The sequence below is a fragment of the Aphelocoma coerulescens genome, chromosome 29 (assembly GCF_041296385.1).
Source record: "Aphelocoma coerulescens isolate FSJ_1873_10779 chromosome 29, UR_Acoe_1.0, whole genome shotgun sequence".
NCBI lineage: Eukaryota > Metazoa > Chordata > Aves > Passeriformes > Corvidae > Aphelocoma > Aphelocoma coerulescens.
In genome coordinates this window covers 2,310,292-2,337,050 of record NC_091042.1, presented here as the reverse complement: position 1 = coordinate 2,337,050, position 26,759 = coordinate 2,310,292, and the positions used below count along the sequence as shown (strand labels likewise).

General features: G+C 53.6%; 1 protein-coding gene and 1 long non-coding RNA gene across 3 annotated transcripts in view; one reads left to right on the top strand and one right to left on the bottom strand.

Annotated features, from left to right (window-relative positions):
* Positions 1–388: 388 nt before the first annotated feature.
* The window catches only part of ANKRD52 (ankyrin repeat domain 52), a 69,642-nt gene continuing 43,271 nt past the window's right edge, over positions 389–26,759 (bottom strand). Inside the window, exons 20-29 of one of the 2 annotated variants that reach the window (XM_068997684.1) lie at positions 19,070–19,187; positions 15,263–15,482; positions 13,687–13,774; positions 12,425–12,508; positions 12,145–12,290; positions 11,927–12,009; positions 10,073–10,155; positions 9,768–9,859; positions 6,020–6,281; positions 389–983 (exon numbers count right to left, since the gene is read on the bottom strand). In XM_068997684.1, coding sequence (XP_068853785.1) covers positions 6,034–6,281; positions 9,768–9,859; positions 10,073–10,155; positions 11,927–12,009; positions 12,145–12,290; positions 12,425–12,508; positions 13,687–13,774; positions 15,263–15,482; positions 19,070–19,187 — 1,162 coding nt within the window. In that variant the 3' untranslated portion in view covers positions 389–983; positions 6,020–6,033. Of the gene's footprint in view, positions 984–4,400; positions 6,282–9,767; positions 9,860–10,072; positions 10,156–11,926; positions 12,010–12,144; positions 12,291–12,424; positions 12,509–13,686; positions 13,775–15,262; positions 15,483–19,069; positions 19,188–26,759 lie in introns of those variants that run through there. The other variant, XM_068997685.1, reaches the window with a different exon arrangement.
* LOC138100022 (uncharacterized) lies at positions 6,196–12,078 on the top strand. Its single transcript, XR_011146783.1, has 3 exons — positions 6,196–6,274; positions 8,904–8,980; positions 12,002–12,078. It is a non-coding gene; the product is annotated as an uncharacterized lncRNA (long non-coding RNA).

Below are 26,759 nucleotides of genomic sequence, written 5' to 3'. Positions count from 1 at the left end.
GGGACAGGAGCAGGACAGGGGGACAGGAGCGGGACACGGGGACACGGGGACACGGGGACAGGAGCGGGACAGGAGCGGGACAGGGGGACACGGGGACACGGGGACACGGGGACACACTTCCCTAACAAGCCGAAGCTCCCGAGTGCCCGCGGCCGGGGAGCGGCGGCAGCAGCGGCTCGGCCCGGCCCGGCCCCGCTCGGGGCGCTGCCGCCGGTACATTCAGTGTTCGTCGCAGGGTCTATGGCTCAGGGGGCGGCGCCCCTCGCTCGGGCAATGGCAGTGCAAAAACACCCGGTGACTTTGAAATGTAGTTAAATGTAAATTTTTTTTTTTTGTGCTGTTGTTTTTTTTTTTTTTTTAATTCTTTCTATTTTTAAGCTTTTTTTTTTTTTCATATTTTTCATTTTTTTTCCCTCTCTCTCTCTCTCTCTCTCTCTCTCTCTCAAAACACAACTTCCCTTTGTCCATTCATTCCCTAGAAACGAACTTTTTTTTTTTTGTTGGTTTTTGGTTTTTGGTTTTTTTTTTTTTCCGTTTTTTTTCTTCTTCTTTCTCTTTTAAATTCCAACTGAAAAAATAAAGCCAAAGACACTCTCGTTCTCCCTCTCGCCGCTCTCTATCCCGTGGGATGCTAAAGGGAATCCAGACTCATGCTTTTTTAACAAAAGTGCTTATTACTTGAAGCAAGTGCTTTGGACCAAAGGGGTCGGAGAGAAACTTCCTTTGTTTTTTTTGTTTTTTTCCAGAGGGTCGGGACAGGGAAAAAGGACAAAGATCTGGTGCCTGCGTGTTCCGAACCAATCAATCAATCAATCAGATTGGAGGCGGGGTTGGGGGGGAAGCCGAAAACAAAAAAAATTCCGCTGAACTGAGCAGGGAATGGTCCAACTTTGGCATAAAGGGATGGAAAATTTGGGAAGTGCTGGCGGTGCGGGGTGGGGGAGCAGAGCGGGGCAGGGCAGCGGAAGTTTCCCTCCATCCCTCTTTTTTACAACGCACCAGGGAAACCATCACGAGAAAAAAAAAAAAAGAAAAATCTCGTTTAGCAAAATAATGCAATTATTACCAAACACTTCGATTATTACTGAAATTGTCAAGCTGTGCTGTCGACGATAACGATAACAGCGTTAAAGGAGAACAAGACTGGGACCCCCCAAAAAAAGGCCACACGTCCCCTTTTTTCCCCTCCCACCCCCCCCTACCCCATCCCCTCTGCTCCCGGGCAGCGGATGCGCCGCTGGAACCTCGTTTTCCTCCGTTTTCATCGTTATTATTATAATTATAATAATTATTATTATTATTATTTTTCAAGACATGAAAAGGGGGGGGGGTGGGAAAAAGCTCCTGGCGAAGGGCAGAGGGCACGAAAAATAAAAAAAAGGGTGAGAGAGGAAGGGATGGAGAAGCCCTTACGGAGATCGCGTTGATTGTCTCGGCGTCGCTGAGCGGGAGGTGACGCGTTGGGAGCGCGGGGGACAAGGCCGGCAAGAGGGATCAGCTTCCTCCTCCAAGCCAAAAAGAAAAAAAAGAAAAAAAACAAACCCGGAAAACCACGAGAATATTCCCAAAAAAAAAAAAAAAAAAAAAAAACTCGAAGAAAAACCCCTCAAAAAAACCTCAAAAAAACGCAAAAAAAAAAAAAAGACAGAACCCCCCAAGGTGTGCGGGGTGGGCAGAGCGAGGCAACAGCAGCGTTTTTTCCACGTGCTGGGAATTCCAGTGAAATGGATCCACCCACCCCCCCAGGATGGATCTCCATGGAAACGGAGCATCCCGGGAATCTGGGAATCGCTCAGGGCGTTTTTCTGCCCCATGGGGAGGGAAGAGGAGGGAGGATGGAGCGGTGCCTCCCGAATTCCTGCCGGGAAAGGGAAGGAGCGGCAGCGGGCGAGCGCGGATTCGCCAGCGAAATGTAAACAATTCCTCTTTTTTTTTCTTTTTTTTTAAATTTTTTTTTTTCCAGTTCTCCTCCGTAGAATACTGGAAAGGATCTTCCCAAAAGGAAATAAAAGAAAAAAAAAATGAAAAAAAAAAAAAAAAAAAGGAGCTTTTTTTTGTGGGTTTGGATTCAAGTTTCACGAGTTCGTTCCGCTTTCGAGCTGAGGTATCCGGTGCAACAAAAAAAAGGGGGGCAGAGGGGAGAGGGGGACACGGCCGGGGGGAGGGGAGGGAGGGGGTTCCATCCATAAAAATAAAAAAAGGGAGAGGGATCCAGAGGGAAAGGGAGAAGGAAAAAAGCCCCTCCCAAGTGCCTGGTGCTGGCTCCGAGAGCTCCCGCAGGGTTTTGTCGAGTGCTTTGCTGAGCGCGGGGTGGGGAGAGCAGGGGGGGGGAGCCCCGGGCTCGCTCTCCTCCCTCGCTCGGGGGACAAATCCCTGCTGGGAATTCCAAGGAAATGTGCTTTTCACCCAAAGGCCAAGACTGCAACTTCCTATTTGGTTCTAGAAGAGTTTGGCTTTGGTTCGAAGAAAGGAAGGGGGAAGGGGAGGGGAAGGGGAAGGGAAGGGGAAAGGGAAGGGGAGGGGAAGGGAGGAGAAGGAGAAAAGGGGAAGGGGGAAGGGGAAAAGGGGGAAGGGAAAGGGGAAGGGGAAGGGGAAAAGGGGGAAGGGAAGGGGAAAAGGGGAAGGGGAAGGGGAAGGGGGAAAGGGGAAGGGGGAAGGGGAAAAGAGGAAGGGGAAGGGGAAATGGGGAAGGGGGAAGGGAAGGGGGAAAGGGGAAGGGGGAAAGGGAGGAGAGGGGATGGGGAAGGGGGAAGGGGAAGGGGAAAAGGGGAAAAGGGGAAAAGGGGAAAAGGGGAAAAGGGGAAAAGGGGAAAAGGGGAAAAGGGGAAAAGGGGAAAAGGGGGAAGGGGGAAGGGGAAAAGGGGAAAAGGGGAAAGGGGAAAGGGGAAGGGCAAGGGGAAGGGGAAGGGGAAAAGGGGGAAGGGGAAAGGGGAAGGGGAAAAGGGGAAGGGGAAGGGGGAAGGGGGAAGGGGGAGGGGAAGGGGGAAGGGGAAAAAAAGGGGAAAGGGAAGGGAAGGGAAGGGAAGGGAAGGGAAGGGAAGGGAAGGGAAGGGAAGGGAAGGGAAGGGAAGGGAAGGGAAGGGAAGGGAAGGGAAGGGAAGGGAAGGGAAGGGAAGGGAAGGGAAGGGAAGGGAAGGGAAGGGAAGGGAAGGGAAGGGAAGGGAAGGGAAGGGAAGGGAAGGGAAGGAAAGGAAAGGAAAGGAAAGGAAAGGAAAGGAAAGGAAAGGAAAGGAAAGGAAAGGAAAGGAAAGGAAAGGAAAGGAAAGGAAAGGAAAGGAAAGGAAAGGAAAGGAAAGGAAAGGAAAGGAAAGGAAAGGAAAGGAAAGGAAAGGAAAGGAAAGGAAAGGAAAGGAAAGGAAAGGAAAGGAAAGGAAAAAGGGTGAGGGGATCCCACCTCGGGGGGGTCCCGCCGGGAGCTGGCCCGGGCCCCGCCTCCCCCAAGGAGGAGCCGCCTTGACGGAGAAAAGATTTCCAAATCAAATTGAAAAAGACCCAAAAAAAAAAGAGAGAATTTTGGTTCTAGAAATGCCCTTTCCTCTCGCTGCTATCCCTGCTCCCAAGCAGGTCATCGGAGGGAGAGGAGCTGGGAGATTCCCGAAATTCCGCTGCCTTTTCCAGGTCCTTTGCCAGGTCTGTGTCCCAGTCTTTGGCTTTGAGCAGACTCGGGGCAGGGAGGGAATTGTTTGGTTTTGGTTTTTTGGGTATTGGTGCAGGGATTGAGAAGGAAAAGCAAAAATCGAACCAACAGCGCAACATCCTCGGGTGGGTCGAAGGTGCAGCATAAAGAGGGATTTCCAAAAATGAAAATGAAATGAAATGAAGTAAAATAAAAGGAAAAAAAAAAAAGAAATGAAATGAAATAAAATAGAATGAAATGAAATAAAATAAAATGAAATAAAAGGAAATAAAATGAAATAAAATAGAATGAAATAAGATGAAATAAAAGGAAATAAAACGAAAGAAAAGAAAAGAAAATGAAATTAAATGAAATAAAATAAAACAAAATAAAACAAAATAAAGCAAAATAAAATGAAATGAAACGAAATGAAATAAAATGAAATAAAGCAAAAAAAAATTTAAAAAATGAAATGAAAAAAAATAAAAATAAAATAAAACAAAACGAAATAAAAAAAAGCAAAACAAAATGAACTGAACTGAAATAAAATAAAATAAACCAAACCAAAATGAAATAAAATAAAAGTAAAAAAATGAAACGAAATGAAATGAAATGAAATGAAATGAAATAAAATAAAACAAAAATAAAGTAAAATGAAATAAAATGAAAAAAATTAAATAAAATGAAATAAATAAAAAAAAGAAATAAAATGAAATTTAAAAAAAAAAAATTAAAAATTTAAATTTTCAAAAAAGGAAAACCCAAACCAAAAAAAAAACCCAACGATCCCACCCACATCCACGAAACCTGCCAGGATGCTGCATCCCAAAAAAAAATTCAATGCAGCGCTGGGAATAAGGACTTGCAAGTGCATTTGTTTCTTGAAGTAAAGGCTAAAAACGTTGAATTTTTTTTTTCTTCTTTTTATGGTTTTTGTTGGTTTTTTTTCAAGGTAAATGCTCATTTCTCTATAAATAATTCTCTTTTTTTTTTTTTTTTAAAACACAACCACAACAACAACAACAAAAAAACCACAAACCCAAGCAACCAACACTGACTCTCACGGAAACGGCCACGCAAAGCAGGGGAAGGGAAACTCCAAAGCAGCTTTTTTAGGCTGGAACGATTTGCCAAAGGAAAAGGGAGAGGGAAAAAACCCCAAAAAAACAAAAAAAAACCAAAAAAAAACCCCAAAAAAACCAAAAAAACCCAATCAAAACCTTCAAAACCTCAAAAAAAATTGACCAACAGAATCCCTAAAGTGCCTGGTGTGGGGAGGAGGCTCCAGCGGCGCATCCGTGCCCGGGCTCGGGCAGCAGCACCCGGGTTTTTTTCTTGTTTTTCCATAGAAATGAGCTGCCAAAGGATTTTTGAGTGTGCCAGGTACAGCAGATTTTGGGTTTTCAAGTGTTTGGGCTCGCAGGAGGGGAGCGATTCCGAGCTGCTCAGCTGGGAGCTGAACCCCCTCCATCCCTAAATCCCAACCCCTCCCCGCCCCTGCCAAGAGTTCAGCTTTTCCTCATCCCGGCTGGGTGGGTGGCAGCTCTGGGGGTGTCCTGGCAGGGCAGGGGGGGGGGCTGGCACTGGGGGAAAATTGGGAATGGAGACACTGGGAATGGAAGAAAATATCGGGAGTGGAACAAAACACTGGGAAGGAAACGGCTCCGATCAAGCCCGCAGAGGAAAAACCAGCAGTGGATGGTGGCACCTGCCCTGTGCCAGCCCAAATCCTGCCCTTCTGCCAGGGCAGTAGCTCTGGGGGTGTCCCGGCAGGGCAGGGAGGGGCTGGCACTGGGGAAAAACTGGGAAGGAAACAGAGGGAATGGAAGAAAATATCGGGAATGGAACAAAACACTGGGAAGGAAATGGCTCCGATCAAGCCCGCAGAGGAAAAGCCAGCAGTGGATGGTGGCACCTGGACTGTGCCAGCCTAAATCCTGCCCCTTCTGCCAGGGCAGCAGCTCTGGGGGTGTCCCAGCAGGGCAGGGAGGGCTGGCACTGGGGAAAAACTGGGAAAGGAGACACTGGGAATGGCAGAAAATATCAGGAGTGGAACAAAACACTGGGAAGGAAACGGCTCCGATCAAGCCCGCAGAGGAAAAACCCAGCAGCAGATGGTGGCACCTGCCCTGTGCCAGCCCAAATCCTGCCCCTTCCGCCTCCTGCCCGACCGACCAAGGGCACAGGCAGGATTGGGAAGGCGCAGGGGACGGGAAAGCCACTACCAGGAGCAGCTTTGGCACCGCCGGAGCGCGGAAAGCGCCGAACTCTTGGCTCCTCCCCAGCCCAGCCCACAGCCCAGCCCACCCCACAGCCCGCGCTGGGCTTGCCCAGTCTTGTTCTCCTTTAAAGTGCCCTATATTTATAGAATTTCTAAATAAATAGAATAAGATATTAGGTCACCCATGGGTCGGGGGCTACTCCGAGTAGCAGCCGTCCAGGCCGATGGCGTTGTGGCGCTCCTTGGAGTAGGGGCAGGCGGAGCCGTTCGGGAGGGCCCCGCAGGCCGCCGCCGTCTTGGCCGCGATGCCGCAGTTCTTGAGGAGGTTGAAGCTGAAGGAGCCGATGGCGTCCTTGGGGGGGAAAGGCTTCATGGTGGAGAGGATAAGTGCCAGGCAGTCGGCCACGTCCTTGTTGGGGGCACACGCCAGAGCCGGGGTGTGACCTGCGAGGGAGGGAGGGAGGGAGGGAAGGAGGGAGGGAGGGAGCGGTGAGGGCGCTGCGAGAGCCAAGGGGGGTGGGGCTGTGGGATGGGGTGTGGGGTGTGGGATGTGGGGTGTGGGATGGGGTGTGGGGTGTGGGATGGGGTGTGGGATGGGGGGTGGGGTGTGGGGGTGTGGGGCTGTGGGATGAGGTGTGGGGGTGTGGGGTGTGGGGTGTGGGATGGGGTGTGGGGTGTGGGATGGGGTGTGGGATGGGGGGTGGGGTGTGGGGGTGTGGGGGTGTGGGATGGGGTGTGGGGGTGTGGGGGTGTGGGATGGGGTGTGGGATGGGGTGTGGGGGTGTGGGATGGGGTGTGGGGTGTGGGATGGGGTGTGGGGCTGTGGGATGGGGTGTGGGATGGGGTGTGGGATGGGGTGTGGGGGTGTGGGGGTGTGGGATGGGGTGTGGGGTGTGGGATGGGGTGTGGGATGGGCTGTGGGATGGGGCTGTGGGATGGGGTGTGGGGTGTGGGATGGGCTGTGGGATGGGGTGTGAGATGGGGTGTGGGATGGGGTGTGGGATGGGGTGTGGGATGGGGTGTGGGGGTGTGGGGGTGTGGGGTGTGGGATGGGGTGTGGGGTGTGGGGTGTGGGGGTGTGGGATGGGGTGTGGGGTGTGGGGCTGTGGGGGTGTGGGATGGGCTGTGGGGGTGTGGGATGGGGTGTGGGATGGGGTGTGGGGTGTGGGGTGTGGGGGTGTGGGATGGGCTGTGGGGTGTGGGATGGGGTGTGGGGCTGTGGGATGTGGGGTGTGGGATGGGGTGTGGGGTGTGGGATGGGGTGTGGGGTGTGGGGTGTGGGATGGGGTGTGGGATGGGGTGTGGGGTGTGGGATGGGGTGTGGGATGGGGTGTGGGGCTGTGGGGTGGGGTGGGGTGTGGGGTGTGGGATGGGGTGTGGGCTGTGGGGTGGGGTGTGGGGTGTGGGGTGTGGGATGGGGTGTGGGGGTGTGGGATGGGGTGTGGGGCTGTGGGATGTGGGGTGTGGGGTGTGGGATGGGGTGTGGGGTGTGGGATGGGGTGTGGGATGGGGTGTGGGGTGTGGGATGGAGTGTGGGGGTGTGGGGGTGTGGGATGTGGGGTGTGGGATGGGGTGTGGGATGGGCTGTGGGGGTGTGGGATGGGGTGTGGGATGGGGTGTGGGGGTGTGGGATGGGGTGTGGGGTGTGGGGGTGGGGTGTGGGGTGTGGGATGGGGTGTGGGGGTGTGGGATGGGGTGTGGGATGGGGTGTGGGGTGTGGGGGTGGGGTGTGGGGTGTGGGATGGGGTGTGGGATGGGGTGTGGGGTGTGGGGGTGGGGTGTGGGGTGTGGGATGGGGTGTGGGATGGGGTGTGGGGTGTGGGATGGGGTGTGGGATGGGGTGTGGGGTGTGGGATGGGGTGTGGGGGTGTGGGGGTGTGGGATGGGGTGTGGGATGGGGTGTGGGGTGTGGGATGGAGTGTGGGGTGTGGGATGTGGGGTGTGGGATGGGGTGTGGGATGGGGTGTGGGGGTGTGGGATGGGGTGTGGGGTGTGGGATGGGGTGTGGGTGTGGGGTGTGGGGTGTGGGATGGGGTGTGGGATGGGGTGTGGGGGTGTGGGATGGGGTGTGGGGGTGTGGGATGGGGTGTGGGGTGTGGGATGGGGTGTGGGTGTGGGGTGTGGGGTGTGGGATGGGGTGTGGGATGGGGTGTGGGGGTGTGGGATGGGGTGTGGGGTGTGGGATGGGTTGTGGGGCTGTGGGATGGGTTGTGGGGCTGTGGGGGTGTGGGGCTGTGGGGCTGTAGGATGGGCTGTGGGATGGGCTGTGGGGATGTGGGATGGGCTGTGGGATGGGTTGTGAGGCTGTGGGATGGGTTGTGGGGCTGTGGGATGGGCTGTGGGATGGGCTGTGGGGTTGTGGGGCTGTGGGGCTGTGGGATGGGTTGTGGGGCTGTGGGATGGGCTGTGGGATGGGCTGTGGGATGGGCTGTGGGGCTGTGGGATGGGCTGTGGGATGGGCTGTGGGGTTGTGGGGCTGTGGGATGGGCTGTGGGATGGGTTGTGGGGCTGTGGGATGGGTTGTGGGGCTGTGGGGCTGTGGGATGGGCTGTGGGATGGGTTGTGGGGCTGTGGGATGGGTTGTGGGGCTGTGGGGCTGTGGGATGAGCTGTGGGGCTGTGGGATGGGCTGTGGGATGGGTTGTGAGGCTGTGGGATGGGTTGTGGGGCTGTGGGGCTGTGGGATGAGCTGTGGGGCTGTGGGATGGGCTGTGGGATGGGTTGTGGGGCTGTGGGATGGGCTGTGGGATGGGTTGTGGGGCTGTGGGATGGGCTGTGGGATGGGCTGTGCAATGGGTTGTGGGGCTGTGGGGCTGTGGGATGGGCTGTGGGATGGGCTGTGGGATGGGTTGTGGGGCTGTGGGATGGGCTGTGGGGCTGTGGGATGGGCTGTGGGGTTGTGGGGCTGTGGGATGGGCTATGGGATGGGCTGTGGGATGGGCTGTGGGGCTGTGGGATGGGCTGTGGGGTTGTGGGGCTGTGGGATGGGCTATGGGATGGGCTGTGGGATGCTTTGGTTTGGGTTGGGTTGGGAGGGATCTTAAATCCCGCCTTATCCCCTCTCCAGCTCTCTCTGGGAAGGAAAAGGACCTTTAAAAGTCACTTCCAACCCAAACTGCTCCAGGATTCCGTGGAAATGAACAGGTGGGAATGCAGGAAAAGCTGCTCAAGCCTTGAAGGATTGAGGGGGAAATCACGGAATCATGGAATGGTTTGGGTTGGGAGGGATCAAAATCCCAACTTGTCCCATGGGCAGGGACACCTCTCATTATCCCAGGTTGCTCCAAGCTGGCCTGGGGCACTTCCAGGGATGGGGAATCCTCTGGGAAATCCATCCCAGGGCCTCACTGCCCTCACAGGGAAGAATTTCTTCCCAATATCCCACCCAACCCTGCCCTTTCCCAGCTGGAAGCCACCCCTTGTCCCATCACTCCTTGTCCAAAATCCCTCTCCAGCTCTCCCAGAGCCCCCAGGGAAAGAAAACGACCTTTCAAAGTCACTTCCTTTAAAGTTACTCCAGGATTCCATGAAAATGAACAGGTGGGAATGCAGGAAAAGCTACTCAAGCCTGGAATAACTGGGGGGGACAACCACGGAATCACGGAATGGTTTGGGTCGGGAAGGATTTTAAATCCCATCTCGTTCCGAGTCCGAGGGATTGCAGCTCTGCCAGGAGCAAGGCCACAAGCAGCAGCTTTTTCCAAGCTGGAATTGAATCCCAGCCAAGCTGGGAGCACCAGAGAGAGCACGGAGAGGGGAGAAGCCACATTTCCAACACCCCCCGAGACCTGGGAATGCTTTCCCAGGCAATGCCCCTTCCTAGGGGCTGCGGGAAGGACGAGGGAATCCTGCTGCTGCCTGAGCACTTCCCAGGCTCTGGGCACTTTCCCTGGAATGCTGAAACACCCTGGATAACCCCAAGGACACGCACCTTCTTCATCCACAGCCAGCACGGTGGCCCCTCGGCTGAGCAGGGCCTGCACCACCGAGGCCAGGCCGTTCCGCGCCGCGATGTGCAGCGGCCTGCCGAGGGGGGGAAAAGAGGCATCAACCCCTGAAACCCCACCCAAAAATCCCACCTCCACCCACCCGGAACACCCCGTGGTGGTGAAATCTTGGATGGATTCAAGGGCAGGCTCTGAGCTCAGCTGCTCCCAGCTCGTTCCGTTCCCACCTTTCCCGGTTTGGTTTTCCTGCCCGGCCGGCGGCCGAGCTCGGGGCTGTGGGAATACTCACATCTGCAGAGCACTGTTACTTGCATTGATAAGGCCAAGGTCTTGGGTTTCCCCCAGGATCAACAAGGCACACTTTTCATGGCCCTGGCGAGGAGAGAGGGGGGGTTTAGGGTGAGGTTAGGAAGGGAGAGGTCTGATCCGAGCGGGATGTGGCTCGCTGGGAGAGGGAATTGTTCCCTAAACCTGTCCTGCTCCTGCTTTGGCAGGGCTGGAGAGGAAGAGCTGCTGCACCTCCACCTCCTCCTTGACCACAAGCCTCTGGTTCCCAGCACAGGGTGGTTTGGGATGGGAGGGACCATAAAAATCACCTCATTCCCACCCCTCTGCCACGGGCAGGGACACCTCTCCCCATCCCAGGCTGCTCCCAGCCCCGTCCAACCCAGCCTGGGGCACTTCCAGGCATGGGAAATCCTCTGGGAAGCCCATCCCAGGGTCTCACCACCCTCTCAGGGAGGAATTTCTACCCAAAATCCCACCTAACCCTGCCTTGTGTCGCTGTGAAGCCATTCCCCTTTTCCCATCACTCCAGACCCGTGTTCAAAGTCCCTCTCCAGATTTCCTGGAGCCTCTTCAGGCACTGGAAGGTCTCCCTGGAGCCCCTTCGGGCACTGGAAGGTCTCCCTGGAGCCCCTTTGGGCACTGGAAGGTCTCCCTGGAGCCCCTTTGGACACTGGAAGGTCTCCCTGGAGCCTCCATAGGCACTGGAAGGTCTCTCTGGAGCCTCCATAGGCACTGGAAGGTCTCTCTGGAGCCTCCATAGGCACTGGAAGGTCTCTCTGGAGCCTCCATAGGCACTGGAAGGTCTCTCTGGAGCCTCCATAGGCACTGGAAGGTCTCTCTGGAGCCTCCATAGGCACTGGAAGGTCTCCCTGGAGCCCCTTTGGGCACTGGAAGGTCTCCCTGGAGCCTCCATAGGCACTGGAAGGTCTCCCTGGAGCCCCTTTGGGTGCTGGAAGGTCTCCCTGGAGCCCCTTTGGGCACTGGAAGGTCTCTCTGGAGCCCCTTTGGGCACTGGAAGGTCTCCCTGGAGCCACTTCAGGCACTGGAAGGTCTCTCTGGAACCCCTTTGGGTGCTGGAAGGTCTCTCTGGAGCCCCTTCAGGCACTGGAAGGTCTCCCTGGAGCCCCTTTGGACACTGGAAGGTCTCCCTGGAGCCCCTTTGGGCCCTGGAAGGTCTCCCTGGAGCCTCCATAGGCACTGGAAGGTCTCCCTGGAGCCCCTTTGGGCACTGGAAGGTTTCCCTGGAGCTTCCATAGGCACTGGAAGGTCTCCCTGGAGCCCCTTTGGGCACTGGAAGGTTTCCCTGGAGCCTCCATAGGCACTGGAAGGTCTCTCTGGAGCCCCTTTGGGCACTGGAAGGTCTCCCTGGAGCTTCCATAGGCACTGGAAGGTCTCCCTGGAGCCCCTTTGGGCACTGGAAGGTTTCCCTGGAGCTTCCATAGGCACTGGAAGGTCTCTCTGGAGCCCCTTTGGGCACTGGAAGGTTTCCCTGGAGCCCCTTCAGGCACTGGAAGGTCTCTCTGGAGCCCCTTTGGGCACTGGAAGGTCTCTCTGGAGCCCCTTCAGGCACTGGAAGATCTCTCTGGATCCTTCTCTTCCCCACAAACCCATCTCAATCCACCCCTGGGACACCTCTCCCCATCCCAGGCTGCTCCCAGCCCAATCCAACCCAGCCTGAGGCACTTCCAGGCATGGAAATGACCCTGGAAACTCCTCCCCAGGAAAAACACAGACAGCTCTGTGCCACCCGAGCTGCTCCAAAACCCCCCTGGCTGTGTCCATGCAGCGCAGCCGGGCAGTGCCAGCCCACCACGGTGACACGGTGCCAGTGCCACCACCTGAGCCACGTGCCTACCTTGCTGCAGGCCAGGTGAAGAGCTGTGTTCTTGTTGACATCCAGCACAGTTATATTTGCTTTCGCTTGGAACAGCAGGAACTCTGCAAGGACGAGAAGGAACCGCTGAGGAGAAGCCACCCAAGAGCACGACAACGTCCCCCACGTGCCCACCAGCGGCGAGGACACCCCTGTCCCCCACAAGATCCGAGGCTCTGGGCAGCTCTGCCAGCACCCACCCACTGCTGCCGTGTGCCCGTTCTCCGAAGCCACCATGAGGGGGGTCCTGCCCAGCTTGTCCGCCGTGTCCACCTCGGCCTGGTGGCGCAGGAGCAGCTGTAAACCATGGACGTTGTCTGCGAAGGCAGCAGCGTGAAGGGGTGTCCTGGGGGAGGCCAAAAAAAAAAAAAAAAAAAACCACAAACCCAATGGCTCAGGAGGAGGGAACGGCGTGATCCTGGTGGGAATGGCGTGGGAGGGACAGCCGGGGTGCCAAGGAGGGGACAAGGCCGGGCTCACCTTCCTTTGGCATCTCTGCTATTAACAATCTTGGCACCTAATGCTTCCACCAGCATTTCAGCAGTGCCGTCCTGGTTGTTAATTCTGTGGGAATGGGATGAGAAGGGAAGTTAGGAAAAGGGCTGGGAAAAGCAGCAGCAGGGTTGGGATGAGAGCAGCACATCCCAGGGGATCCAAGGCCTGGAAGTTTTTTGGGGGTAGAACTCCCCTTCCAGCACATCCCAGGGGATCCAAGGCCTGGAATTTTCTGAGGTAAAACTCCTCTTCCAGCACATCCCAGAGGCTCCAAGGCCTGGAATTTTCTGAGGTAAAACTCCTCTTCCAGCAAATCCCACGGGATCCAAGGCCTGGAATTGTCTGAGGTAAAACTCCCCTTCCAGCACATCCCAGAGACTCCAAGGCCTGGAGTTGTTTTTGGGGTAAAACTCCCCTTTTAGCACATCCCAGTGGATCCAAGGCCTGGAATTGTCTGAGGTAAAACTCCCAGCACATCCCAGGGGATCCAAGCCCCGGAATTGTTTTTGGGGTAAAACTCCCCTTCCAGCACATCCCAGGGGATCCAAGGCCTGGAATTGTCTGAGGTAAAACTCCCCTTCCAGCACATCCCAGGGGATCCAAGGCCTGGAATTGTTTTTGGGGTAAACCTCCCCTTCCAGCACATCCCAGGGGATCCAAGCCCTGGAATTGTTTTTGGGGTAAAACTCCCCTTCCAGCACATCCCAGGGGATCCAAGCCCTGGAATTGTTTTTGGGGTAAACCTCCCCTTCCAGCACATCCCAGGGGATCCAAGGCCTGGAATTTTTTGGGGGGGTAAAACTCCCCTTTTAGCACATCCCAGGGGATCCAATGCCTGGAGTTATTTTGGGCCTCTCAGCACATCCCAGAGGCTTAAAGGCCTCGAATGGATTTTGGGGTAAAACTCCCTTTTCAACACATCCCAGGGGATCCAAGGCCTGGAATTGTTTTTGGGGTAAAACCCCTCCTTTAGCACATCCCAGAGGCTCCAAGGCCTGGAATTGTCTGAGGTAAAACTCCCCTTTTAGCACATCCCAGAGGCTGCAAGTCCTGGAATTTTTTGGGGGTAAACCTCCCTTTTCAACACATCCCAGGGGATCCAAGGCCTGGAATTTTTTTGGGGTGAAACTCCCTTTTCAACACATCCCAGAGGCTCCAAGGCCTGGAATTGTTTTTGGGGTAAAACTCCCCTTTTAGCACATCCCAGGGGATCCAAGGCCCGGAACGGTTTTTGGGGTGTCACTTACACTGCACAGTGCAATGGAGTAAAGGGGTTTCCTTCTAGGTATGCAAACGGGTTGTGTTCAAGTAACAATTCAAGACAATCTTCGTGCCCTGAGGAGAGAGAGGGACAGCAACGGGGTCAGCACTGGGGCTCCCTGGAGCACAGGGATTGAAGGCACCTCACGGAATCCCTGAATCCCTGAGGCTGGAAAAGCCCTCCCAGAGCATCGAGTGCCATGTCCAGCCCTTCCTTGGGCACCTCCAGGGATGGGCACTCCAATCCCTCCTGGGCTGTTCCAAAGCCTGACCACCCTTCCCATGAGGGAATTCCTGCTGCTGTCCATCCTGATCCTCTCCTGGAGGAATCTGGGGCCATTTCTCATCCTGGTGTTCCCTGGGAGCAGAGCCCGACCCCACCCGGCTCCGCTCTCCTGTCAGGGAGTTGTGGGGTGAAAAGGTCCCTCCTGAGCCTCCTTCGCTCCGGGCTGAGCCCCTTTCCCAGCTCCCTCAGGAGTTCTCCAGACCCTTCTCCTGCTGGCCCAGCCCTTGGCCAGCTCTGGCCACGTTCTGGCCCCTCAGTGTCCCTGTGGCCCTGAGGGCCCAGAACTGGACCCAGGTGTGGCCTCACCAGTAGAGCAGAGCTGCCTGAAGAGCCAGAGGCCCAAAGGAGGTGCCCAACCCCTTCCAGTGCCTGGCACAGGGGCAGAGGATCCATTTCCTCGCTGGCAGCAGCTTGAGGAGGTTTCTAATCCCACAGAGCCCCTAAAGGACTCACAGCCCCCACAGGGACATCCCTTCCTGCTGCCATCCCACAAATCCTGCAGGAAGCTGCTCTGGAACAGCTCCTTTTCCATTCCAATCCTCTTTTAGGGAGCCTGACAGATCTGGGAGCCTCCCTCTCAGATTCCTGCCACCTTTTCCACCAGGAAAACTCCCCAAGCAGCAGGAGGAGGCTGAGGATAACCTGGATTTCCCCATCCCCGCTCTCAGTCCCACCCACAGCCATCCCACAAATCCTGCAGGAAGCTGCTCTGGAACAGCTCCTTTCCCATTCCTTCTTTTTGAAGGAGCCTGACAGGAGGAAAAAATCTTCCTCTCAGATTCCTGCCACCTTTTCCACCAGGAAAACTCCCGAAGCAGCAGGAGGAGGCTGAGGATAACCTGGATTTCCCCATCCCCATTCTCAGTCCCACCCACGGCCATCCCACAAATCCTGCAGGAAGCTGCTCTGGAACAGCTCCTTTCTCATTCCAGCCCTTTTTTAAGGAGCCTGACAGGGGGAAAAAAATCTTCCTCTCAGATTCCTGCCACCTTTTCCAACAGGAAAACTCCCCAAGCAGCAGGAGGAGGCTGAGGATAACCTGGATTTCCCCATCCCCATTCTCAGTCTCACCCACAGCCATCCCACAAATCCTGCAGGAAGCTGCTCTGGAACAGCTCCTTTCTCATTCCAATCTTTTTTTGAAGGAGCCTGACAGGGTCAGAATCTCCCTCGTGGACTCCTGCCACCCTTTCCAGCAGGAAAACTCCCGAAGCAGCAGGAGGAGGCTGAGGATAACCTGGATTTCCCTGTTTGCAGAGGGAAGGGAAGGCTCTCACCACTGTAAGAAGCCCAGTGCATGGGTGAGTAGCCGCTGTAGTCCACCACGGAGTCCAGGGGGTCAGTGGAGAGCGCTGCCTGCAGCAGGGTCCGCAGGACCTCCAGGTGGCCGCACGCCGAGGCGAAGTGGATCGGGGTCCGGCCCTTGAAATCCCGGCACAGAACGAAGGCATCGTGGTCCAGCAGAGCAGCCAGGCAATCCTCACAGCCGGTCACGGCCTGGGGACAGGACACGGCAGCACGGGGTCACCCTCGGGGACACTGCCACACTAAGGGACACTGCCACCCTCGGGGACACTGCCACACTAAGGGACACTGCCACCCTCGGGGACACCACCACCCTCGGGGACACTGCCACACTAAGGGACACTGCCACCCTCGGGGACACTGCCACCCTCAGGGACACTGCCACCCTCAGGGACACTGCCACCCTAAGGGACACTGCCACACTCAGGGACACTGCCACACTAAGGGACACTGCCACCCTCGGGGACACTGCCACACTCAGGGACACTGCCACACTCAGGGACACTGCCACCCTAAGGGACACTGCCACACTCAGGGACACTGCCACACTAAGGGACACTGCCACCCTCGGGGACACTGCCACACTCAGGGACACTGCCACACTCGGGGACACTGCCACCCTAAGGGACACTGCCACACTCAGGGACACTGCCACACTAAGGGACACTGCCACCCTCGGGGACACTGCCACACTCAGGGACACTGCCACACTAAGGGACACTGCCACCCCTGGGGACACTGCCACCCTCAGGGACACTGCCACACTCAGGGACACTGCCACACTAAGGGACACTGCCACCCTCGGGGACACTGCCACCCTCAGGGACACTGCCACACTCAGGGACACTGCCACACTAAGGGACACTGCCACCCTCGGGGACACTGCCACACTCGGGGACACTGCCACACTAAGGGACACTGCCACCCTAAGGGACACTGCCACCCTCGGGGACACTGCCACCCTCAGGGACACTGCCACACTAAGGGACACTGCCACATTCAGGGACACTGCCACCCTCAGGGACACTGCCACATTCAGGGACACTGCCACCCTAAGGGACACTGCCACACTAAGGGACACTGCCACCCTCGGGGACACTGCCACACTCAGGGACACTGCCACCCCTGGGGACACTGCCACACTAAGGGACACTGCCACCCTCGGGGACACTGCCACCCTCAGGGACACTGCCACCCTCGGGGACACTGCCACCCTCGGGGACACTGCCACACTAAGGGACACTGCCACCCTCAGGGACACTGCCACACTAAGGGACACTGCCACCCTCGGGGACACTGCCACCCTCAGGGACACTGCCACACTAAGGGACACTGCCACCCTCGGGGACACTGCCACCCTCGGGGACACTGCCACACTAAGGGACACTGCCACCCTCAGGGACACTGCCACACTAAGGGACACTGCCACCCTCGGGGACACTGCCACCCTCAGGGACACTGCCACACTAAGGGACACTGCCACCCTCAGGGACACTGCCACCCTCGGGGACACTGCCACCCTCGGGGACACTGCCACACTCAGGGACACCCCTCACCCTAAGGGACACTGCCACACTCAGGGACACTGCCACCCTCAGGGACACTGCCACACTAAGGGACACTGCCACCCTCAGGGACACTGCCACCCTCGGGGACACTGCCACCCTCGGGGACACTGCCACACTCAGGGACACCCCTCACCCTCAGGGACACTGCCACACTCGGGGACACTGCCACCCTAAGGGACACTGCCACACTAAGGGACACTGCCACCCTCAGGGACACTGCCACACTCAGGGACACTGCCACCCTCGGGGACACTGCCACCCTCGGGGACACTGCCACCCTCAGGGACACTGCCACACTAAGGGACACTGCCACCCTCAGGGACACTGCCACCCTCAGGGACACTGCCACCCTAAGGGACACTGCCACACTAAGGGACACTGCCACCCTAAGGGACACTGCCACACTAAGGGACACTGCCACCCTCAGGGACACTGCCACACTAAGGGACACTGCCACACTAAGGGACACTGCCACCCTCGGGGACACTGCCACCCTCAGGGACACTGCCACACTCAGGGACACTGCCACCCTCAGGGACACTGCCACACTCGGGGACACTGCCACACTAAGGGACACTGCCACCCTCAGGGACACTGCCACCCTCGGGGACACTGCCACACTAAGGGACACTGCCACACTCAGGGACACTGCCACCCTCAGGGACACTGCCACACTAAGGGACACTGCCACCCTCGGGGACACTGCCACACTCGGGGACACTGCCACCCTCAGGGACACTGCCACACTAAGGGACACTGCCACCCTCGGGGACACTGCCACACTAAGGGACACTGCCACACTAAGGGACACTGCCACCCTCGGGGACACTGCCACCCTCAGGGACACTGCCACCCTCAGGGACACTGCCACACTCAGGGACACTGCCACCCTAAGGGACACTGCCACCCTAAGGGACACTGCCACACTAAGGGACACTGCCACACTCAGGGACACTGCCACCCTCGGGGACACTGCCACACTCAGGGACACTGCCACACTAAGGGACACTGCCACCCTAAGGGACACTGCCACACTAAGGGACACTGCCACACTCAGGGACACTGCCACACTCAGGGACACTGCCACACTAAGGGACACTGCCACCCTCAGGGACACTGCCACACTCAGGGACACTGCCACCCTAAGGGACACTGCCACCCTAAGGGACACTGCCACACTAAGGGACACTGCCACACTCAGGGACACTGCCACACTAAGGGACACTGCCACCCTCAGGGACACTGCCACACTCAGGGACACTGCCACCCTAAGGGACACTGCCACACTCAGGGACACTGCCACCCTCGGGGACACTGCCACCCTCGGGGACACTGCCACCCTAAGGGACACTGCCACCCTCAGGGACACTGCCACACTAAGGGACACTGCCACCCTAAGGGACACTGCCACCCTCAGGGACACTGCCACCCTCAGGGACACCCTCACCTTCACTGACACCCCCCTCAGGGACACCCCCACCCTCAGCACAGCCCATCCAACGCCCTTTTCCCTCTCTCCTGCTCTCCGGGAGGGGATCCCATTCCCCCCGTGGGGATCCCGTTCCCTCCATGAGGATCCCGTTCCCTCCATGGGGATCCCGTTCCCTCCGTGGGGATCCCGTTCCCTCTGTGAGGATCCCGTTCCCTCCATGGGGATCCCGTTCCCCCTGTGGGGACGCCATTCTCTCCATGGGGACCCCGTTCCCTCCATGGGGACCCCGTTCCCTCCGTGGGGACCCCATTCCCTCCATGGGCACCCCATTCCCCCTGTGGGGATCCCGTTCCCTCCGTGGGGACCCCATTCCCCCCGTGGGGATCCCATTCCTTCCATGGGGATCCCATTCCCTCCGTGGGGATCCCATTCCCTCCATGGGGACCCCATTCCCTCCATGGGCACCCCATTCCCTCCATGGGTATCCCGTTCCCTCCATGGGGACCCCATTCCCTCCATGGGCACCCCATTCCCCCTGTGGGGACGCCGTTCTCCCCATGGGGACCCCATTCCCTCCGTGGGGATCCCGTTCTCCCTGTGGGGATCCCGTTCCCTCCGTGGGGATCCCATTCCCTCCATGGGGACCCCATTCCCTCCGTGGGCACCCCATTCCCTCCATGGGGATCCCATTCCCCCCGTGGGGATCCCATTCCCTCCGTGGGCACCCTCGTGCAGCCGGAGCCGCCGCCGGGCCCGGGGCCCCTCGGGGTCCCCCTCACCCCTCGGTGCAGCGCGGTGCGGCCCCGCTTGTCCGCGGCGTCGGCCGTGGATCCCTTCTCCAGCAGCAGGTGGACGCAGTCCACGTGGCCGTTCATGATGGCCAACATCAGCGGGGTCCTGGGGCACGGAAAAGGGGCACGGTGGGCATGGAAAAGGGGCACGGTGGGTGCAGAAAAGGGGGCACGGTGGGCATGGAAAAGGGGCACGGTGGGTGCAGAAAAGGGGCATGGTGGGCATGGAAAAGGGGCACGGTGGGCATGGAAAAGGGGCACGGTGGGCATGGAAAAGGGGTACGGTGGGTGCAGAAAAGTGGCACGGTGGGCATGGAAAAGGGGCACGGTGGGTGCAGGAAAGGGGCATGGAAAGGGGCACGGTGGGTGCAGGAAAGGGGCACGGTGGGCATGGAAAAGGGGGACGGTGGGTGCAGAAAAGGGGCACGGTGGGCTCAGAATAGGGAGCATGGTGGGCTCGGAAAAGGGGCATGGTGGGTGCAGAAATGGGGCACAGTGGGTGCAGAAAAGGGGCACGGTGGGGGCAGAAAAGGGGCACGGTGGGTGTAGGAAAGGGGCACGGTGGGGGCAGAAAAGGGGCACGGTGGGTGCAGAAAAGGGGCATGGTGGGGGCAGAAAAGGGGCATGGTGGGTGTAGGAAAGGGGCACGGTGGGTGCAGAAAAGGGGCATGGTGGGTGCAGGAAAGGGGCACGGTGGGCTCAGAATAGGGAGCATGGTGGGCTCGGAAAAGGGGCACGGTGGGTGCAGGAAAGGGGCACGGTGGGTGTAGGAAAGGGGCACGGTGGGTGCAGGAAAGGGGCACGGTGGGCATGGAAAAGGGGCATGGTGGGTGCAGGAAAGGGGCACGGTGGGCATGGAAAAGGGGCACGGTGGGTGTAGGAAAGGGGCACGGTGGGTGCAGGAAAGGGGCACGGTGGGCATGGAAAAGGGGCATGGTGGGTGCAGGAAAGGGGCACGGTGGGGGCAGAAAAGGGGCATGGTGGGTGCAGAAAAGGGGCACGGTGGGTGCAGGAAAGGGGCACGGTGGGCATGGAAAAGGGGCATGGTGGGTGCAGGAAAGGGGCATGGAAAGGGGCACGGTGGGTGCAGGAAAGGGGCACGGTGGGCATGGAAAAGGGGCACGGTGGGTGCAGAAAAGTGGCACGGTGGGTGCAGGAAAGGGGCACGGTGGGCTCAGAATAGGGAGCATGGTGGGCTCGGAAAAGGGGCACGGTGGGTGCAGGAAAGGGGCACGGTGGGCATGGAAAAGGGGCATGGTGGGTGCAGGAAAGGGGCACGGTGGGTGCAGGAAAGGGGCACGGTGGGTGTAGGAAAGGGGCACGGTGGGGGCAGAAAAGGGGCATGGTGGGTGCAGGAAAGGGGCACGGTGGGCTCAGAATAGGGAGCATGGTGGGCTCGGAAAAGGGGCACGGTGGGTGCAGGAAAGGGGCACGGTGGGGGCAGGAAAGGGGCACGGTGGGTGCAGGAAAGGGGCACGGTGGGTGTAGGAAAGGGGCACGGTGGGTGCAGGAAAGGGGCACGGTGGGCTCAGAATAGGGAGCATGGTGGGCTCGGAAAAGGGGCACGGTGGGTGCAGGAAAGGGGCACGGTGGGGGCAGGAAAGGGGCACGGTGGGCACGGAAAGCGAGGGCCCGGCTGTGCTGGGGTTGTGGGGCCGCGTTTTGGGGGCTCGGAGCTTCTCCCCGTGCCCAGCAGGGCCAACTGCAGCCGGCGGGAATTGCCAAGGGGGGGAGAACTGGGAATGGTGGGGGGAACTGGGAGTGGTGGGGGGAACTGGGAATGGGGAGGGGAACTGGGAGTGGGGAGGGGAACTGGGAATGGTGGGGGGAACTGGGAATGGGGAGGGGAACTGGGAGTGGTGGGGGGAACTGGGAATGGGGAGGGATAACTGGGAATGGTGAGGGATAACTGGGAATGGGGAGGGATAACTGGGAATGGTGGGGGGAACTGGGAATGGTGAGGGATAACTGGGAATGGTGTGGAATAACTGGGAATGGTGAGGGATAACTGGGAATGGAGGTGAGGGACAATCAGGAATGGGGAGGGACAATCAGGAATGGGGAGGAATAACTGGGAATGGTGAGGGGTAACTGGGAATGGTGAGGGATAACTGGGAATGGTGGGGGACAATTGAGAATGGGGAGGGATAACTGGGAATGGTGGGGGAAACTGGGAATGGTGGGGGATAACTGGGAATGGTGTGGAGTAACTGGGAATGGGGAGGGGAACTGGGAATGGTGAGGGATAACTGGGAATGGTGGGGGTAACTGGGAATGGTGAGGGACAACTGGGAATGGAGGTGAGGGATAACTGGGAATGGTGTGGAATAACTGGGAATGGAGGTGAGAGACAATCAGGAATGGTGAGAGATAACTGGGAATGGTGTGGAATAACTGGGAATGGTGAGGGATAACTGGGAATGGTGAGGAATAACTGGGAATGGTGGGGGTAACTGGGAATGGAGGTGAGGGATAACTGGGAATGGTGAGGGATAACTGGGAATGGAGGTGAGGGACAATCAGGAATGGGGAGGGCAATCAAGAATGGTGAGGGATAACTGGGAATGGTGAGGGATAACTGGGAATGGTGTGGAATAACTGGGAATGGAGGTGAGGGACAATCAGGAATGGGGAGGGATAACTGGGAATGGTGGGGGAAACTGGGAATGGTGGGGGATAACTGGGAATGGTGTGGAGTAACTGGGAATGGGGAGGGGAACTGGGAATGGTGGGGGAAACTGGGAATGGGGAGGGGAACTGGGAATGGTGAGGGATAACTGGGAATGGTGGGGGTAACTGGGAATGGTGAGGGACAACTGGGAATGGAGGTGAGGGATAACTGGGAATGGTGTGGAATAACTGGGAATGGAGGTGAGAGACAATCAGGAATGGTGAGGGATAACTGGGAATGGTGAGGAATAACTGGGAATGGTGAGGAATAACTGGGAATGGTGGGGGTAACTGGGAATGGAGGTGAGGGATAACTGGGAATGGTGAGGGATAACTGGGAATGGTGTGGAATAACTGGGAATGGTGAGGGATAACTGGGAATGGTGGGGGTAACTGGGAATGGTGAGGGACAACTGGGAATGGAGGTGAGGGATAACTGGGAATGGTGTGGAATAACTGGGAATGGAGGTGAGAGACAATCAGGAATGGTGAGGGATAACTGGGAATGGTGAGGAATAACTGGGAATGGTGAGGAATAACTGGGAATGGTGAGGGATAACTGGGAATGGTGGGGGTAACTGGGAATGGAGGTGAGGGATAATCAGGAATGCAGGCGATGCCTCTGGGATATTTAAGCAGGAAAAAATGAAAAGCTGTAATTAAAAATGCAAATTGGAATGGAAACATTCATCGGGGGCGGCGATGGAGGAGGGCAGAGCCCAGGCCAAGCCCCATTCCCGGCTCCGGCAGCCTCGGGAAGGGCGAGGAGCAGCTGGGAAGGGGGAGGGGCAGCTGGGAAGGGGGAGGGGCAGCTGGGAAGGGGGAGGGGCAGCTGCTCCTAAAGCCTTTTTCCAGCCCTCAGTGCCTGCTGGGGTGCCAGCCAAAAATCCCTAAATTCCATAAATAAACTCAATACATCCCATAAATAAACTCAGTAAATCCCATAAATAAAATCCCTAAATTCCATAAATAAACTCAATCAATTCCATTTAAAAATTCCCTAAATTCCATAAACAAACTCAATAAATCCCATTTAAAAATTCCCTAAATCCCATAAATAAACTCAGTAAATCCCATAAAAAAACTCCCTAAATTCCATAAATAAACTCAATACATCCCATAAATATACTCCCTAAATTCCATGAATAAACTCAGTAAATCCCACTAATAAACTCCCTAAATTCCATAAATATACTCCCTAAATTCCATAAATAAACTCCCTAAATTCCATAAATAAACTCAGTAAATCCCATAAATATACTCCCTAAATGCCATGAATAAAGTCAATAAATCCCATAAATATACTCCCTAAATTCCATAAACAAACTCAATAAATCCCATTTAAAAATTCCCTAAATTCCATAAGCAAACTCAATAAATCCCATTTAAAAATTCCCTAAATCCCATAAATAAACTCAGTAAATCCCATAAATATACTCCCTAAATTCCATGAATAAAGTCAATAAATCCCATAAATATACTCCCTAAATCCCATAAATAAACTCAATCAACTCCATTTAAAAATTCCCCAAATTCCATGAATAAACTCAATCAATCCCATAAATAAACTCAGTAAATTCCATAAATAAAGTCAGTAAATTCCATTTAAAAACTCCCTAAATTCCATAAATAAACTCAGTAAATCCCATAAATATACTCACTAAATTCCATAAACAAACTCAATAAAACCCACAAATATACTCCCTAAATTCCATAAATAAACTCAATCAATCCCATTTAAAAATTCCCTAAATTCCATAAATAAACTCAATCAATCCCATAAATAAACTCAGTAAATCCCATAAATAAACTCAATAAATTCCATTTAAAAACTCCCTAAATTCCATAAATAAACTCAATAAATTCCATAAATAAACTCAATAAATTCCATTTTAAAATTCCCTAAATTCCATACACAAACTCAATAAATCCCATTAAAAATTCCCTAAATCCCATAAATAAACTCAGTAAATCCCATAAAAAAACTCCCTAAATTCCATAAATAAACTCAATCAACTCCATTTAAAAATTCCCTAAATTCCATAAATAAACTCAATAAATTCCATTTAAAAATTCCCTAAAGTCCATGAATAAAGTCAATAAATCCCATAAATATACTCCCTAAATTCCATGAATAAACTCAATAAATTCCATTTAAAAATTCCCTAAATTCCATAAGTAAACTCAAGCAATTCCATTTAAAAATTCCCTAAATTCCATAAGCAAACTCTATAAACTCCATTTTAAAATTCCCTAAATTCCATTAATAAACTCAATCAATCCCATAAATAAACTCAGTAAATTCCATAAATAAACTCAGTAAATCCCATAAATAAACTCCCTAAATTCCATAAATAAACTCAATCAATTCCATTTAAAAATTCCCTAAATTCCATAAACAAACTCAATAAATCCCATTTAAAAATTCCCTAAATCCCATAAATAAACTCAGTAAATCCCATAAAAAAACTCCCTAAATTCCATAAATAAACTCAATACATCCCATAAATATACTCCCTAAATTCCATGAATAAACTCAGTAAATCCCACTAATAAACTCCCTAAATTCCATAAATATACTCCCTAAATTCCATAAATAAACTCCCTAAATTCCATAAATAAACTCAGTAAATCCCATAAATATACTCCCTAAATGCCATGAATAAAGTCAATAAATCCCATAAATATACTCCCTAAATTCCATAAACAAACTCAATAAATCCCATTTAAAAATTCCCTAAATTCCATAAGCAAACTCAATAAATCCCATTTAAAAATTCCCTAAATCCCATAAATAAACTCAGTAAATCCCATAAATATACTCCCTAAATTCCATGAATAAAGTCAATAAATCCCATAAATATACTCCCTAAATTCCATAAATAAACTCAATCAACTCCATTTAAAAATTCCCCAAATTCCATGAATAAACTCAATCAATCCCATAAATAAACTCAGTAAATTCCATAAATAAAGTCAGTAAATTCCATTTAAAAACTCCCTAAATTCCATAAATAAACTCAGTAAATCCCATAAATATACTCACTAAATTCCATAAACAAACTCAATAAAACCCACAAATATACTCCCTAAATTCCATAAATAAACTCAATCAATCCCATTTAAAAATTCCCTAAATTCCATAAATAAACTCAATCAATCCCATAAATAAACTCAGTAAATCCCATAAATAAACTCAATAAATTCCATTTAAAAACTCCCTAAATTCCATAAATAAACTCAATAAATTCCATAAATAAACTCAATAAATTCCATTTTAAAATTCCCTAAATTCCATACACAAACTCAATAAATCCCATTAAAAATTCCCTAAATCCCATAAATAAACTCAGTAAATCCCATAAAAAAACTCCCTAAATTCCATAAATAAACTCAATCAACTCCATTTTAAAATTCCCTAAATTCCATACACAAACTCAATAAATCCCATTAAAAATTCCCTAAATCCCATAAATAAACTCAGTAAATCCCATAAAAAAACTCCCTAAATTCCATAAATAAACTCAATCAACTCCATTTAAAAATTCCCTAAATTCCATAAATAAACTCAATAAATTCCATTTAAAAATTCCCTAAAGTCCATGAATAAAGTCAATAAATCCCATAAATATACTCCCTAAATTCCATGAATAAACTCAATAAATTCCATTTAAAAATTCCCTAAATTCCATAAGTAAACTCAAGCAATTCCATTTAAAAATTCCCTAAATTCCATAAGCAAACTCTATAAACTCCATTTTAAAATTCCCTAATTTCCATAAATAAACTCAATAAATCCCATAAATAAACTCAGTAAATTCCATAAATAAACTCAATAAATCCCATAAATATACTCCCTAAATTCCATGAATAAACTCAGTAAATTCCATAAATATACTCAATCAATTCCATTAAAAAATTCCCTAAATTCCATTAATAAAATCCCTAAATTCCACTAATAAATTCAATAAATTCCATGAATAAACTCAATAAATTCCATAAATAAACTCAGTAAATCCCCATAAATAAACTCAGTAAATTCCACGAATAAACTCCCTAAATTCCACTAATAAATTCAGTAAATTCCACTAATAAACTCAATAATCCCATTAATAAACTCAGTAAATTCCATTAATAAACTCAATCAATTCCACTAATAAATTCAATAAATTCCATAAATAAATCCAATAAATCTCATAAATAAACTCAGTAAGTTCCATAAATAAACTCAAGCAATTCCATTAAAAAATTCCCTAAATTCCATGAAGAAACTCAGTAAATTCCATGAATAAACTCAATAAATTCCACTAATAAACTCAATAAATCCCATAAATATACTCCCTAATTTCCATAAATAAACTCAATAAATCCCATAAATAAATTCAATAAAAGCCATAAATAAACTCAATAAATCCCATAAATAAACTCAATAAATTCCACGAATAAACTCAATAAATCCCATTAATAAACTCTGTAAATTCCACTAATAAATTCAATAAATTCCAATAATAAACTCTGATTTCCAGCTCTGCCCAGGGCGCCAGGGTGGCTCTGGAGGGTGCCAGGGTGGCTCAGGACGGTGCCAGGGAGGCTCTGGAGGGGGCCAGGGGGGCTCTGGAGGGTGCCAGGGAGGCCCTGGAAGGTGCCAGGGAGGCCCTGGAAGGTGCCAGGGTGGCTCTAGTAGGTCCCAGGGTGGCTCTGGAGGGTGCCAGGGTGGCTCAGGACGGTGCCAGGGTGGCTCTGGAGGGTGCCAGGGAGGCTCAGGACGGTGCCAGGGTGGCTCTGGAGGGTGCCAGGGTGGCTCTAGTAGGTCCCAGGGTGGCTCTGGAGGGGGCCAGGGTGGCTCTGGAGGGTGCCAGGGAGGATCTGGAGGGGGCCAGGGTGGCTCTGGATGGGGCCAGGGTGGCTCTGGTGGGAGCCAGGGAGGCTCGGGACGGTGCCAGGGTGGCTCTGGAGGGTGCCAGGGAGGCTCTAGTGGGTGCCAGGGAGGCCCTGGAAGGTGCCAGGG